The 15,563-nt window shown below is 37.9% G+C and overlaps 2 protein-coding genes across 10 annotated transcripts in view; one reads left to right on the plus strand and one right to left on the minus strand.

Annotated features, from left to right (window-relative positions):
• The window catches only part of Cyp49a1 (Cytochrome P450 49a1), a 49,878-nt gene extending 43,894 nt beyond the window's left edge, over window positions 1-5,984 (plus strand). For all 6 annotated transcript variants that reach the window (XM_073991899.1, XM_073991897.1, XM_073991896.1 and 3 more), the window contains exons 14-15: window positions 5,060-5,202; window positions 5,650-5,984. In XM_073991899.1, coding sequence (XP_073848000.1) covers window positions 5,060-5,202; window positions 5,650-5,763 — 257 coding nt within the window. In that variant the 3' untranslated portion in view covers window positions 5,764-5,984. The remainder of the gene's footprint in view (window positions 1-5,059; window positions 5,203-5,649) is intronic.
• Galphao (G protein alpha o subunit) overlaps window positions 1-15,563 on the minus strand; it is a 184,752-nt gene that overhangs the window by 67,024 nt on the left and 102,165 nt on the right. For all 4 annotated transcript variants that reach the window (XM_073991911.1, XM_073991912.1, XM_073991914.1 and 1 more), the window contains exons 3-4: window positions 12,805-12,989; window positions 6,607-6,767 (exon numbers count right to left, since the gene is read on the minus strand). In XM_073991911.1, the coding sequence (XP_073848012.1) occupies window positions 6,607-6,767; window positions 12,805-12,989 (346 nt within the window). The remainder of the gene's footprint in view (window positions 1-6,606; window positions 6,768-12,804; window positions 12,990-15,563) is intronic.

Here is a 15,563-nt window from a genome sequence, read left to right on the forward strand (position 1 = left end):
ACCTGTGGTTTTCACTATGAAGACCTGTGGTTTTCTTTATGAAGACTTGTGGTCTTCACTATGAAGACCTGTGGTTTTATTTATGAAGACCTGTGGTCTTCACTATGAAGACCTGTGGTATTCACAATGAAGACCTGTGGTCTTCACTATGAAGACCTGTGGCCTTCACTATGAAGACCTGTGGTCTGCACTATGAAGACCCGTGGTCTTCAGTACGAAGACTTGTAGCCTTCAGTATGAAGACCTGTGGCGATCTCTATGAAGACCTGTGGTCAACGAAGACCTGTGGTCTTCTTTATGAAGACCCGTGGTCTTCCCTATGAAGACCTGTGGTCATCACTATGAAGACCCGTGGTCTTCACTATGAAGACGTGTGGTCTTCACTATGAAGACCCGTGGTCTTCACTATGAAGACGTGTGGTCTTCACTATGAAGACGTGTGGTCTTCACTATGAAGACCCGTGGTCTTCACTATGAAGACGTGTGGTCTTCACTATGAAGACAGGTTGTCTTCTCTATGAAGACGTGTGGTCTTCACTATGAAGACCCGTGGTCTTCACTATGAAGACGTGTGGTCTTCCCTATGAAGACCTGTGGTCATCACTATGAAGACGTGTGGTCTTCCCTATGAAGACCTGTGGTCTTCACTATGAAGACGTGTGGTCTTCACTATGAAGACCCGTGGTCTTCACTATGAAGACGTGTGGTCTTCCCTATGAAGACCTGTGGTCATCACTATGAAGACCCGTGGTCTTCACTATGAAGACCTGTGGACTTCCCAATGAAGACCTGTGGACTTCCCAATGAAGACCTGTGGTGGTCTTCCCAACGAAGACCTGTGAACTTCCTAATGAAGACCTGTGGTTTTTCCCATGAAGACCAGTAGTCTTCCCTATGAAGGACTGTGGCCTTCCCAATGATGACCTGTGGTTTTTCCCATGAAGACCTGTGGTCTTTACCATGAAGACCTGTGGTCTTTCCCATGAAGACCAGTAGTCTTCCCTATGAAGGACTGTGGCCTTCCCAATGATGACCTGTGGTTTTTCCCATGAAGACCTGTGGTCTTCACTATGAAGACCTGTGGTCATCTCTATGAAGACCATAGATCACTTTGAAGACCTGTGGTATTCCCTATGAAGGTCTGTGGTCTTCTCTTTGAAGACCTGTGGTCTTCACTATGAAGACCCGTGGTCTTCTCTATGAGGACCCGTGGTCTTTACTATGAAGACCCGTGGTCTTCGCCATGAAGACCTGTGGTCTTTACTATGAAGACAGGTGGTCTTCTCTATGAAGACCTGTGGTCTTCTCTATGAAGACCTGTGGTCTTCCCTATTAAGAGCTGTCGTATTCCGTATGGACTTCTCTATGAAGACCTGTGAACTTCCCAATGAAGACCTGTGGTCTTCTGTATTAAGACCTGTGGTCTTCTGTATTAAGACCAATTGTCTTCTGTATGAAGACCTGTGGTCTTCTCTATGAAGACCTGTGGCCTTCTCTATGACGATCTGTCTTCTTCCTACGAAGACCGGTGGCCTTCCCTATGAAGACCTGTGGTCTTCACTATGATAACCCGTGGTCTTCACAATGAAGACATGTAGTCTTCCCTATGAAGACCTGTGGTCTACCCTATGAAGACACTTGGTCTTTTCTACGAAGACCTATAGTCTTCCCTATGAAGACCAGTGGTCTTCCCTATGAAGACCAGTGGTCTTCTCTATGAAGACCAGTGGTCTTCCCTATGAAGGACTGTGGCCTTCCCAATGATGACCTGTGGTTTTTCCCATGAAGACCTGTGGTCTTCACTATGAAGACCTGTGGTCATCTCTATGAAGACCTGTGGTCAATAAAGACCTGTGGTTTTCCTTATGAAGACCATAGATCACTTTGAAGACCTGTGGTATTCCCTATGAAGGTCTGTGGTCTTCTCTTTGAAGACCTGTGGTCTTCACTATGAAGACCCGTGGTCTTCTCTATGAGGACCCGTGGTCTTCGCCATGAAGACCTGTGGTCTTTACTATGAAGACAGGTGGTCTTCTCTATGAAGACCTGTGGTCTTCTCTATGAAGACCTGTGGTCTTCCCTATTAAGAGCTGTCGTATTCCGTATGGACTTCTCTATGAAGACCTGTGAACTTCCCAATGAAGACCTGTGGTCTTCTGTATTAAGACCTGTGGTCTTCTGTATTAAGACCAATTGTCTTCTGTATGAAGACCTGTGGTCTTCTCTATGAAGACCTGTGGCCTTCTCTATGACGATCTGTCTTCTTCCTACGAAGACCGGTGGCCTTCCCTATGAAGACCTGTGGTCTTCACTATGATAACCCGTGGTCTTCACAATGAAGACATGTAGTCTTCCCTATGAAGACCTGTGGTCTACCCTATGAAGACACTTGGTCTTTTCTACGAAGACCAGTGGTCTTCCCTATGAAGACCCTTGGGCTTATCTATGAAGACCAGTGGTCTTCCCTACGAAGACCAGTGGTCTTCTCTATGAAGACCAGTGGTTTTCCCTATGAAGACCTGTGGTCTTCACTACGAAGACCTATGGTCTTCACTACGAAGACCTATAGTCTTCCCTATGAAGACCAGTGGTCTTCCCTATGAAGACCAGTGGTCTTCTCTATGAAGACCAGTGGTCTTCCCTATGAAGACCAGTGGTCTTCTCTATGAAGACCAGTGGTCTTCCCTATGAAGACCAGTGGTCTTCCCTATGAAGACCAGTGGTCTCCCTATGAAGACCAGTGGTCTTCCCTATGAAGACCAGTGGTCTTCCCTATGAAGACCAGTGGTCTTCACTACGAAGACCTGTGGTCTTCCCTATGAAGACCCGTGGTCTTCTCTATGAAGACCAGTGGTTTTCCCTATGAAGACCTGTGGTCTTCACTACGAAAACCTGCGGTCTTCTTTAGGAAAACCTGTGGTATTCCCTATGAAGACCCGAGGTATTCACTATGATGACGCGTGGTCTTCACTATGATAACCCGTGGTCTTCAATATGAAGACCTGTGGTCTTCCCTATGAATACCCGTGGTCTTCTCTATGAAAACCAGTGGTCTTCAATACAAAAACCTGCGGTCTTCTTTAGGAAAACCTGTGGTCTTCACTATGAAGACCCATGGTCTTTACTATGAAGACCCATGGTCGTCACATGAAGATCTCTGGTCATCACTATGAAGACCCGTGGACATCACTATGTAGACCTGTTGTCTTCACTAGGAAGACCTGTGGTCTTCACTATGAAGACCTGTGGTTTTTCCCATGAAGACCTGTGGTTTTGCCCATGAAGACCCGTGGTCTGCACTGCGAAGACCTGTGGTCTTCCCAATGAAGAAAAACATGTGATTCCCCTATGAAGACACATAGTCCATAATTAATTTACTTAAAAAATGATTATCGTGATTGCCATATCAGCGTGACACGAAACACGTGCTGCTTAGGGTCGGCGTGACACGAAACAGGCAGGACATGATTATAGCCGCAGCCATCGCTCTCTTGTATGACGGGCTAACTATTTGGAAGTGTAATTTTGACACGGGCGTGCAATTCTGGCAAAAAAAGGAATATACAGTTTTCGCGAACTGCCAGGAAACGTGTTACTTAATGAAGTATGTGACACGAAACAGGCACGAAATCGTCGCAACTACTACTTTGTGTGACAAGCAATCGAAGTGATAGTTCAGTTGCACCCTTGACACGCCTCGTGTATTTCTCACTTGGGACGTTAATTGGTGAAATAAATAATATTCGGATGTTATTATGCACGCCCAAACCAGAATATATTCGGGTGACACGAAGCACGAGCTGGTTAGTGACATACGTGACACGACATGTTCAGTTATGTGTCAGGCGTAAGACTTAAACTAAAAAATAGCAATCTACATTACACGAAACACGAGCAACAGTGAAGCACGTGACAAAAAATAGACACGACATGGTAATTGCTGCTGCCACATCTTCCTCCTCATACATTCCACTCCTCAGAGGACATTTATTTGAGGCAATAAATGAAACTCGTACTAAAAAAAGTAATGCGCGTGACACGAAACACCAGGTGCAGTGAAATACGCGACAAAGCATAGGCACGACATGGTAATTGCTGCTGCCACATCTGCCTCTTCAAGTAGCCTTTTTTAGGAATTTAATTAAAAAAAATTAAATTAGGACTTAGAAGCAGGACACATTTTAACCTGGGCACGTGACCCCAAATTACCACTCCCTCACAGCTTTTTACGGCGAACAACAGTGGAAGTGTCATTCTGTTACTGTACTCTCCGTTTGAATGTTGACTTGAGAAAATAAATTACATTGGAAATTAATTTTACGTACAATCATGCATGCCCCAACAATAATATATCCGCGTGACACGAAAAATTCTTTATCATAGAATTAAAATCCTAATGAAGAAATATTTATTTTTATATTGTCACACATATATTCGTGTCACGCGGATATATTATTGTTATGGCATGCATGATTGTACGTAAAATTAATTTCCAATGTAATTTATTTTCTCAAGTAAACATTCAAACATTTGAGCGTGTCTCCATGATAGAAAATTCGAAATATATTTAAAAAATGTGCAAGAATTTTCATGTTGAACTAACTGTTTGGGAAGACTTGAATGACGGATGATTACAGAGTATATAAGGATATTAATTCCATTTTTCCTCAACTACAACTCCACATCTCTCTTGAGCAACTTTTCTCTCAAACATTTCTCATTTCTAATGTCCTTTAGAGGGTCATACACATAATTACTTTTCATTAACAACCAAACCGAATTTCAATTAACACGCCTTCGAATCAAAGGAATCCAAATGATTTCCCTCTTGGCAAAAACATCTACAGCCACGTTGGTTATGAGAAGAGAGTTTAATTAAAATTTGAAGGACTTTTAAGGGACAAAGATGTCTGCCCATATATACAGCATGTTGTGGAAACAAAAAAATATCCTTACATATTTATGTTACGGCAAAACAAATTGACATAGCATTTTTACATTGACTTTTCCCCCTCTCTCTTCTTGTTTTTTTTTTACTCTTTCTCCCCACCAAACACAGATGTTAATCCAAATGCAAATAGATGTCCACATCATGATGGCCACAAAATACATCCCTTTGTTAGTTTGCCATTCGGTTATGGGCGTCGCATGTGTGTTGGACGACGTTTTGCGGAAATCGAATTACATACTCTGCTGGCAAAGGTAAGTTGGATGAAGAAAAAACAACAAGAACAACAAGAATGTGCAAATGGAAAATCAAGGCATAAAAACGATGTAAACCTTATGGCAGCAGGTAACAACTAAGCCTAGATACATTTTACCATGCCATTCACTTACAAGTCACTACAGTTTGCACATCATCAACAACCTCATCGTCGTCGTCAACATTCGTATCCTTCACAACAACCATTCACTTTAGTGTTTTTTTTTTTTTGAGGGAAATTGAAAATTCTTCACAAAACAACAACGCAATGATGGCAAAGACGATGATGTTAACAAATGTCAGTGAGGAAGAGAATGTCTATCTGCCATTTGGTTTGTCTGCCTTCTCCATTTGCTTGCAATTCCTATGTCTTGTGTGTTGCTCCTCTATTTATTTGTTTATTTTTTCCTTGTTTGTTTATTTGTTTTTGTTGTTCTCGTATGCAGATCTTCCGTAAATACAAAGTGGAATACAATCATGGTGAACTGCAGTACAAAGTCAACTCAACCTATATTCCCGAATCACCGTTGAATTTTAAATTAACTGTCAGAGATGAGTAGTAACATCTCTCTCTCCGTGACTCACTGTGGATGAGGATGTTTACTGTGAGCGGTGAGACGACCGAACATTCGATGTTTAATGTAAATAAATTTGTAAAGTATTATTTTTAGCTTTAAGTTTAAGTTTATAAAAAAAAATATTTAAAAAATATTTTGTAATTTTTTACAACCAAATATTAAGTTATATACAAAAATAAATAAATAATTCGTTAAAAAGACAAGTGTTTAAATTTTACACCCTAATTTCAAGGAGGAGAAACTATTTAGTGAAGTAAGCCCAGGTCCACACTAGAGTGATTTCATTGCAAAAATTTCATGAAATTAGGCGTTCGTAGATCGAGTTCCCCAATACAGCAATTTTATGATATTACTCCACTACAGAACTCGATCTAGGGACGCATAATTTCATGAAATTTTTTCATTGAAATCACTCTAGTGTGGACCTGGACTAATACCGTCGTTATTCGATTCTCTTAATTTCTCTAAAAATAAAATATTTTTTTGAAGATTTGCGCATAATCGGTTTACACCTTCCTTCTAAAAGTTTAACAGCTGGGCAGCAACTTTTATGGTCACATTTCTATCGGTAACATGCCCCACAACATATTGTTGTTGTATTTATTTTTATTGTTTTCCCAAAATCTAAACAAACGGCTTCTTTGTGTTTTTGTTGTTTTTTTAACTTTGTGAAAAAACAACAAAGAAACCAATTTTTTTTGAATAAATGAACAAATCGCATTTCACCTTGACCTAATATTTGTTTGTCGGACGAAAGGTGTAAATGAATTGTAAGTTTTTTTTTCATTGTTGTTGTTGCAACTTATTATTTGTTGTAATACTTACTATTTAGCTGAATCGTTTAATTGATATTCGTTGCTACGCGAGAAGCACTCTTGAACACCGGCATCTTGCCATAGCCGTTTCATGGCAGCTAAAAGTTCCTCTGAGAAGGGTTCAGTGTCGTGCATACGTGAACACACATCGAATACCATTTTGGAATCATTCTGAAAGAAATAGGCAACAATTAAAACAATAAGTTTATATATGAAAATAATTCTAATTATAATATTTTGAAAAAAAAATATTATAACATTATTTTGGTGTAATTTATAAATATATATGAAATTAGAAAATTAAAAAAAAACAAGTGAAAAAGTATCAGTCGGTTTTGCCGACAGAGATATACCCTCAGCCTGTGTATATTGAAACAATTTTTTCCCAAAATACGTATGTATTTAGGGCGTTTGAACCGACAAAAATGTTGATTCGGATTAAAGATCAAAAGTTTTGCGGAGGAGATACTAAAAGAAATGGATCGACATTGACCGTTGTGGAAGTGGATCTCCAGCCACAACATATGCTGCCATAGGGGGTTTGCTGTTTGCTCAAGAAGTATGGACTTGCCCCTAAAAAACTTTTACCATCGTAATTGAGGCAGCGAATGCAAGTTGCTTCAACAAAAATCAAAGTGATTCAATATCAGGTCTTAAAGTGAACTTATCCGAAGTTTTGTGTGGGAGGTACTGGATGGAGTGGGCAAATATAGTCCATATTTGAACCTGACCTATATCTGGTAGGATGTGTGAAGTATAGACCAATTCGGCCACTCCCTTCAAGTGTTACCGTACGAACAATTTTTCCGAACATTTTTGAAATTTTGTGAGGGAGGTACCTGAAGGAGTGGACCGATATAGCTTATCTTCAAACTTAAACTATATTTGGACAAAATATTGCTAAGGCCAAATTTTGGACCGAATCGACAGATCCGTTCGAGAGTTATTTTGCGCTCCAACCACCTCACACGGTGTCATAGGGATTTTTTTTGCAACATTCTAGCTATTTTCTAAGGAAGTATGGACTTGTCCCGGATGAAACTTGTACCGTCGTGTGGAGGGCAGTGAATACAAGTTGCTAAAACAAAAATCAAATCGATTCGAGAGATGGCCCTAAACTGAACTTTTCCGAAATTTTGTGTGGGATGTACTCGAAGGAGTGGACCGATTGAGTCCATATTAAAACCTGATCTAAGTCTGATACACATTTCACGATGGGCAAAGTATGGACCAAATCGGTTACTCCCTTCAAGAGTTATCGTGCGCACAAATTTTCCGAACATTTTCTAACTTTTGTGGGGGAGGTACCGGAAGGAGTGGACCAATATAGCCCATCTTCGAACTTAAACTAAGTTTGGGTAAAATATTACGAAAGCCAAAATTTGAACCGAATCGGTTTATCCATTCGAGAGTTATCGTGCGCCCCAACCAGACAAACAGACGGACGGACATTGCTCAATCGACTCCAAATTGTCTGAAACACATTTCGTCCACACATACCATTATTTCGATTAGGCACATTTTGCCCTTATGAAAGTGTATATACCCTCGTTAGCATAAATTCTGAGGGTATAAATATTAGGCCGGGGCGATTTGTGTGGGAAGAAAAAAAACCTTAATAGACCCTTCGCGTTTCTGATTCCTGGGATTGAACTGAGCAAAAAAATCTACTGGACCATATGTCTACGATGAAAATCGAGCCTCCCGATTTTGACTAAGTTTTTTATCCACGTTTTTTTGACATCTTCGAATATAACAGCAAAACCATTGAGATTTTCGGGCATTATGAGAAATTCAGTTATAGGTTTTTTGTGGGGTTTTTCAGACTTAAACCACTATAACTGAGCCATTGCTTAACCCATTTAAAACAATAATAGCTTATTCAAAAGATATTATTCACCCCTCGAAAAGGAAGACAGATCAAAAGAAATCCGTTGTGGAAAAATAAGATATGCCCGTTTAAATTTGAAAATATAAGAAACCCAGATTTTCACTACTTTTACCGTTATAAAAAAATAAAACGAAGCGACCCAAACGAACTAAAGGCATTTTCGTTCTCCATGGATCCCAACACGATGGAATTTTGCATCAGAACGCTTGAATATTTTTCTGGTCAACTTTTGTAGCACAGTGTCATTTATCGACATTTTCCGAAAACTTTACACTTTCTCAAGAACAAAAGTGCCTGAAAAAGCGTTCCAATGCTTTTGCGATGTATTAGAGAGTTCTTAATTATTGTCTTGGCTACAATTTTTGTCTTTGTGTTGGCTCGAAAATCTCAATGGTTTGGCTGTTATATGCTTTAGTTTTGTCCGCTTATATTTGCGACCTAAAATGTTTTTTGAATTTTAACTTTTGTTTAATAAATTCTGATCTCCTTATTTTTGTATTTTTCAATTATAAAGATATAAATAAATAAAAAGAAAAATAAAAAATAAATTTATAATTTAGTTTTCATAAAAAAATTATCATTTCAAAAAAATTTACTGACGGTGTGCTTTAGTTTTGGCCGATACTGTATGGTCCAGTAGACTTTTTTGCTCAGTTCAATCCCAGGAAACAGAAACCCCCATTAAGGTTTTCAAATCGCACCGGCCTAATAAATATGCTGAATATTCCTCTATGCGATATAACGCCACCTATACTTCAAAATCACAAACCGGCACTTGTATAAGAAGACCAATAGTAGAGCCTACTTTTAGGGGGAATATATCGCTCTGCTCCTTTTAAATTTATTATTTTTTCCTAGGTTAGGTTGAAAAGAGGGGTGATTCAAGATCACCACATGTCCTTAAAAAGAAAGGGCATACACTGAAGCCAGAAGAGGCCTGTTGTGCGCTCTAATTTTATGTGTCCTGGAAGTTGTTAGTTTAGGAGTTCCGTCCCATTGACGTAGTCCCTCAAGTTTTTGAACCCGATGTCCTTGATATGGTCGAGTCCTGTAATTTTGTCGTTTCCCATTAGCTGAGTTCTCAAGTTTGTGAAAGCCTGACAGTGGCAGAGATAGTGTTCCAACGTTTCGTTGTCCTCGCCACATGCCCTGCATTCACTATTCTCTGCACAGCCTATCCTGTGCAGATGCGCTTGTAATCCTAGATGCCCTGTGAGGACACCGATCAGTCTACTGATATCCTTTTTACTCATCACTAGGAGGTCACTTGTTTTGTCCTGGTCTGGGTTTCCCCATATGATTTTTGTAGTTTTTCCCTTTTCCTGGTTATTCCATAGGGATACATGAGCATTCTTTGCCCAAGCTTTTAGTTCTATACGCGCCGCCTTTAAAGGTTTGGCATTGTCTAGACTTACTGTAGGTAGCTCCCTGGCTTGTTTTGCTAAGGAGTTTGCTACTTCGTTTCCCGTAATCCCTATGTGTCCTGGTACCCATATAATGTTTACCGAGCCATAATGGGAATAGTCGTTAATTGAATTTTTACACTCTAAGACAGTTTTCGATATTGTTCCCTTACTTGTTATAGCTCTAATTGCTGCTTTACTATCCGTAAGGATGTTAACTGTGAGTGGCCTTGTATTTGTTTTAAACCAGTTCAGACATTCTGTGATCGCTCGGATTGCGGCCTGGAGGATCGTGTTATGATCCGGCAGACGAAGGGAGATCCTCGTTTCCGTGTCTACGATATAAAGACCCAGTCCCGTTCTCCCCCCTAACACAGCCCCTCCGAAAACCCGCAGCTTCAAGCGGGAATCTGTGCAAGGGTTCCATCGATCCACATATCTCTGTCCGGTATTAGAACTTCACACAGAGCTACTTCACTTGATTCTGGTATCCGGTCCGATACTATTTGATTTATAGATTCACCCGTTGTGAACCGTAATATGCATTGGTGGTATGTTTGGTGGTCTCTTTCGATCCACTCGCTCATCGCTTTCAGTCTTATAGCCGCGATGGCTGCTTCATACCTTACCTGTATTTCTATCGGGTGGACAAATAGAATTGTCTCTAAAGCCCTAGTTGGTGTAGTCCTCATCGCCCCGCTAATGCCTAGGCAACACATTCTTTGGTCTTTTTGCAATGTTTCCACATTGTACTTTTTGTCCATAGCTGTCCACCATACAACAGATGCGTAAGTAAGAATCGGTCTTATTACGCTTCTGTATAGCCAGTGTATCATTCTAGGATTAAAACCCCATTTTGGGCCTATAGCCCTTCTACAAGTTGACCAACACCTGTGTGCTTTGGCAGCCCTTTCCTGGATATGGTCTTTCCATTTGAGTTTCCTATCAAGGATTACCCCCAGATATTTAACTGTTGGAAATATAGTTAATGTCTTATTCAGGAAAACTGGTTCCTCTACGGAGCCCAATTTCGTTTTCCTAGTGAAAAGACATAACTCTGTTTTTTTCCGGGTTAACATTAAGACCTCTTGGTCTAGCCCAGTTGTAAGCTATATTTAGAGCCTCTTCGGCTCTCCTGCAAAGTAGATTTGGATTCTTTCCCCTTAGAAGTATTATAACGTCGTCTGCACAACAGACTGGTTCAAATCCTTCCTTGGTTAAGGACCTTAGTAGACTATTTATAGTAGTGACCCACAGAAACGGCGATAAAATCCCCCCCCTGTGGCGTTCCCTGCCCTACTTTGTCTCTTCTTGTTACGTCATGTAGCGCGCAGCTTATCCATCTGTTCCTTAGCATGTCGTGTATCCAGTTCCTCAGCGTTCTGTCTACACGAAATTCGTCTAAGGAGTGGATCAGCGTTTCCGTGCTGACGTTGTTGAAAGCACCTTCTATGTCGATGCAAACTGCGAGTGTGTACATCTTCATTTCGAAGGTCCTCTCTATGTGGTGTACTACCTCATGTAATGCGGTTTCCACTGATCTACCTTTCACGTATGCATGTTGTTTATATTTCAACATGTCGTTGGGGATTTTGCTCTTGATCATGGTATCGAGTGTCCGTTCCATTGTCTTGAGTAAAAAAGATGTTAAACTTATCGGGCGATAAGATTTTGGTACTGCGTAACTTGCCTTACCTGGTTTGGGTATAAAAACCACCCGTGCCGTTATTTTTTCATGGACGTGGATTTTTTTAAAGAATATTTTTTCATGGACGTGGATTTTTTTAAAGAATATTTTTTCATGGACGTGGATTTTTTTAAAGAATATTTTTTCATGGACGTGGATTTTTTTAAAGAATATTTTTTCATGGACGTGGATTTTTTTAAAGAATATTTTTTCATGGACGTGGATTTTTTTAAAGAATATTTTTTTAAAGGATCTTTGAGTCCTCCAAAATATTTTTAAAATTCCACGTTTTCTGTCCTCTTTGTGTCAAACCAAAAATCTTCAAAAATTCACGTTCATTGTCAATGAACAATAAACTTGGAATTTTTAAACGTTTTTTTCGAATGCTAAATACAATAAATTTAAATTTTTTTAAAGTTAATTGAATTGGCCCAAAGAGTGCAGTAATCCAGGAATATTTAAAGATGTTTAGATGGACACTGATAAATGTGGAATATTTAATGATTTTTAGGTGAACCCCAAGAGTAGGTGAAACCCTCGAGAGTTACCGTTTTAACCAGCTGTTCAGAAAGACAGAGGGAGAAAATGACATTTGGTCTTATTGATTATATCTGAGAGACATGTATTTCTTATTGTGACAAAGTGTATATAACCTCTGCACCATAAAACTGAGACTCTAAGAAATTATATTTGAAATAGTCTCGAAATAATATTCTAAAATTAATGTGTAATTCATTGTGTTTAACGAATGATGAATTTGAAAAATTTTCTAGAATTATAAATCATACATATGTACATCGCCCACCCATATTTAATTAATAACAATTATACGCCCAAGCAATTTTAGGCATTTAGTTAAATATTGCCCAATTCAATGATCTGAATAAATAAATCAATCAGTAATTTAAAATCATTTTGAAAAATGATGTTCCCTTTAATGTTATAGTTCACACATTTACCATAAATATGACAAATTGTTGTCATATATGCCACTATTTTAAATATTTTTTTTTTTTACACAAAATAGTCTCCAATATTTATGTACGACGGACGTTCCATTGACCTAGTATTACTTTACATATTAATAGAGCATACTCGAAAGTGTTTTTTGTTTTGCATAAACTTGGCATACTTTCAAAGAAGAACAAAAAAGAGGGAAACGAAAGATGTATAAGGGGTAGGTGGGAGGGGGAGGTGAAGAGCAGATAACACATCAAGAGTACTTACCTCTCTTTCATTATTACTAAACTGAATACTAAGATTTGGCATTGCTCTAAGTATTGCAACTAATGATTGTATTGTGTTGCTGTAAACAACCGGTCTATACTGTTTGAAATCCTCAGGAGTGAACCCACTTTCGTGGATAATTTTCATTTGTTTAACAATTGTACTTTTGCCTGATTCACCAGCACCTGAAAATGGAGGAAAAAACAACAGAGAGAAAAATATTATTATAAAGTTTTATTAAAAAAATATAAGAAATAAAAAAATGCAACAAATATTTTGGCTAGTTGAATAAGAGAATGATAATTGAGAATGAATTATATACATCGTCAAATGGGCCGAAAAAACCTCGCTAATTTTAAAAAAAATCTTATCCCCTTGCGATTTAGTATTTTCTAATACAATACTAGAAAGGCAATAATTCGTATCCAAATAAATAGAAAACCTCAATAATTGGTAGTAAACTGCAAGTCCCTTGATGTGGTTTCCAGCGCATTTTTAACCCGATAGATTGAAAATCCCAATAATCCATAAAAATGTCTGCTTCTTTTGGATTACGAATTGTTGTGATTCTACTGTAGGATTTTATTAATGTGGAATTAATATTATTTCATAAGCAGTAATATCTTAATTCATGTATTTCGATCAACGTATGATGAATATCAAGATCTTATTTAATCATTAAGCATACGCCATATAGTCATACTAAATTAATAACACTTATACGTCACCCCCGCATTGGTATAGGTTTTGATTTATTTTGCACAATTCGTAGATCTGTCCCAAAAGGCCAAACGGAAAAGAAAATAAACGTGATTTTTTAAAGATTTTTTAAAGAATTTTTGGTGAACCACAAAAGGATAATAAACGTGGATTTTTTAAAGAATTTTTGGTGGACCTCTAAAAGACAATAAACGTGGATTTTTTAAAGAATTTTTGGTGGACCTCTAAAAGACAATAAACGTGGATTTTTTAATGAATTTTTGGTGGACCTTTAAAAGACAGTGGACCCCTAAAAGACAGTAAACGTGGAATTTTTAAAGAATTTTTGGTGGACCCCTAACAGACAATAAACGTGGATTTTTTAAAGAATTTTTGGTGGACCCCTAAAAGACAATAAACGTGGATTTTTTAAAGAATTTTTGGTGGACCTCTAAAAGACAATAAACGTGGATTTTTTAAAGAATTTTTGGTGGACCTCTAAAAGACAATAAACGTGGATTTTTTAATGAATTTTTGGTGGACCTTTAAAAGACAGTGGACCCCTAAAAGACAGTAAACGTGGAATTTTTAAAGAATTTTTGGTGGACCCCTAACAGACAATAAACGTGGATTTTTTAAAGAATTTTTGGTGGACCCCTAAAAGACAATAAACGTGGATTTTTTAAAGAATTTTTGGTGGACCTCTAAAAGACAATAAACGTGGATTTTTTAAAGAATTTTTGGTGGACCTCTAAAAGACAATAAACGTGGATTTTTTAATGAATTTTTGGTGGACCTTTAAAAGACAGTGGACCCCTAAAAGACAGTAAACGTGGAATTTTTAAAGAATTTTTGGTGGACCCCTAACAGACAATAAACGTGGATTTTTTAAAGAATTTTTGGTGGACCCCTAAAAGACAATAAACGTGGATTTTTTAAAGAATTTTTGGTGGACCTCTAAAAGACAATAAACGTGGATTTTTTAAAGAATTTTTGGTGGACCTCTAAAAGACAATAAACGTGGATTTTTTAATGAATTTTTGGTGGACCTTTAAAAGACAGTGGACCCCTAAAAGACAGTAAACGTGGAATTTTTAAAGAATTTTTGGTGGACCCCTAACAGACAATAAACGTGGATTTTTTAAAGAATTTTTGGTGGACCCCTAAAAGACAATAAACGTGGATTTTTTAAAGAATTTTTGGTGGACCTCTAAAAGACAATAAACGTGGATTTTTTAAAGAATTTTTGGTGGACCTTTAAAAGACAGTAAACGTGGATTTTTTAAAGAATTTTTGGTGAACCAAAAAAGGACAATAAACGTGAATATTTTAAAGAATTTTTGGTGGACCTTTAAAAGACAGTAAACGTGGATTTTTTAAAGAATTTTTGTTGTCTAAAAGACAATAAACGTGGTTTTTTTAAAGAATTTTTGGTGGACCACTAAAAGACAATAAACGTGGATTTTTTAAAGAATTTTTGGTGGACCTCTAAAAGACAATAAACGTGGATTTTTTAAAGAATTTTTGCTGGACCACAAAAGGACAATAAACGTGGATTTTTTAAAGAATTTTTGGTGGACCTCTAAAACACAATAAACGTGGATTTTTTAAAGAATTTTTGGTGGACCTCTAAAAGACAATAAACGTGGATTTTTTTAAAGAATTTTTGGTGGACCCCTAAAAGACAATAAACGTGGATTTTTTAAAGAATTGTTGGTGGACCTCTAAAAGACAATAAACGTGGATTTTTTAAAGAATTTTTGGTGGACTTCTAAAAGACAATAAACGTGGATTTTTTAAAGAATTTTTGGTGGACCTTTAAAAGACAGTAAACGTGGATTTTTTAAAGAATTTTTGGTGAACCCCAAAAGGACAATAAACGTGGATTTTTTAAAGAATTTTTGGTGGACCTTTAAAAGACAGTAAACGTGGATTTTTTAAAGAATTTTTGGTGGACCTTTAAAAGACAGTAAACGTGGATTTTTTAAAGAATTTTTGGTGGACCTTTAAAAGACAGTAAACGTGGATTTTTTAAAGAATTTTTGGGTGACCACAAAAGG

Source organism: Musca autumnalis, unplaced genomic scaffold (assembly GCF_047663935.1).
Source record: "Musca autumnalis isolate F117 unplaced genomic scaffold, ASM4766393v1 scaffold_5, whole genome shotgun sequence".
In the NCBI taxonomy this organism is placed as follows: domain Eukaryota; kingdom Metazoa; phylum Arthropoda; class Insecta; order Diptera; family Muscidae; genus Musca; species Musca autumnalis.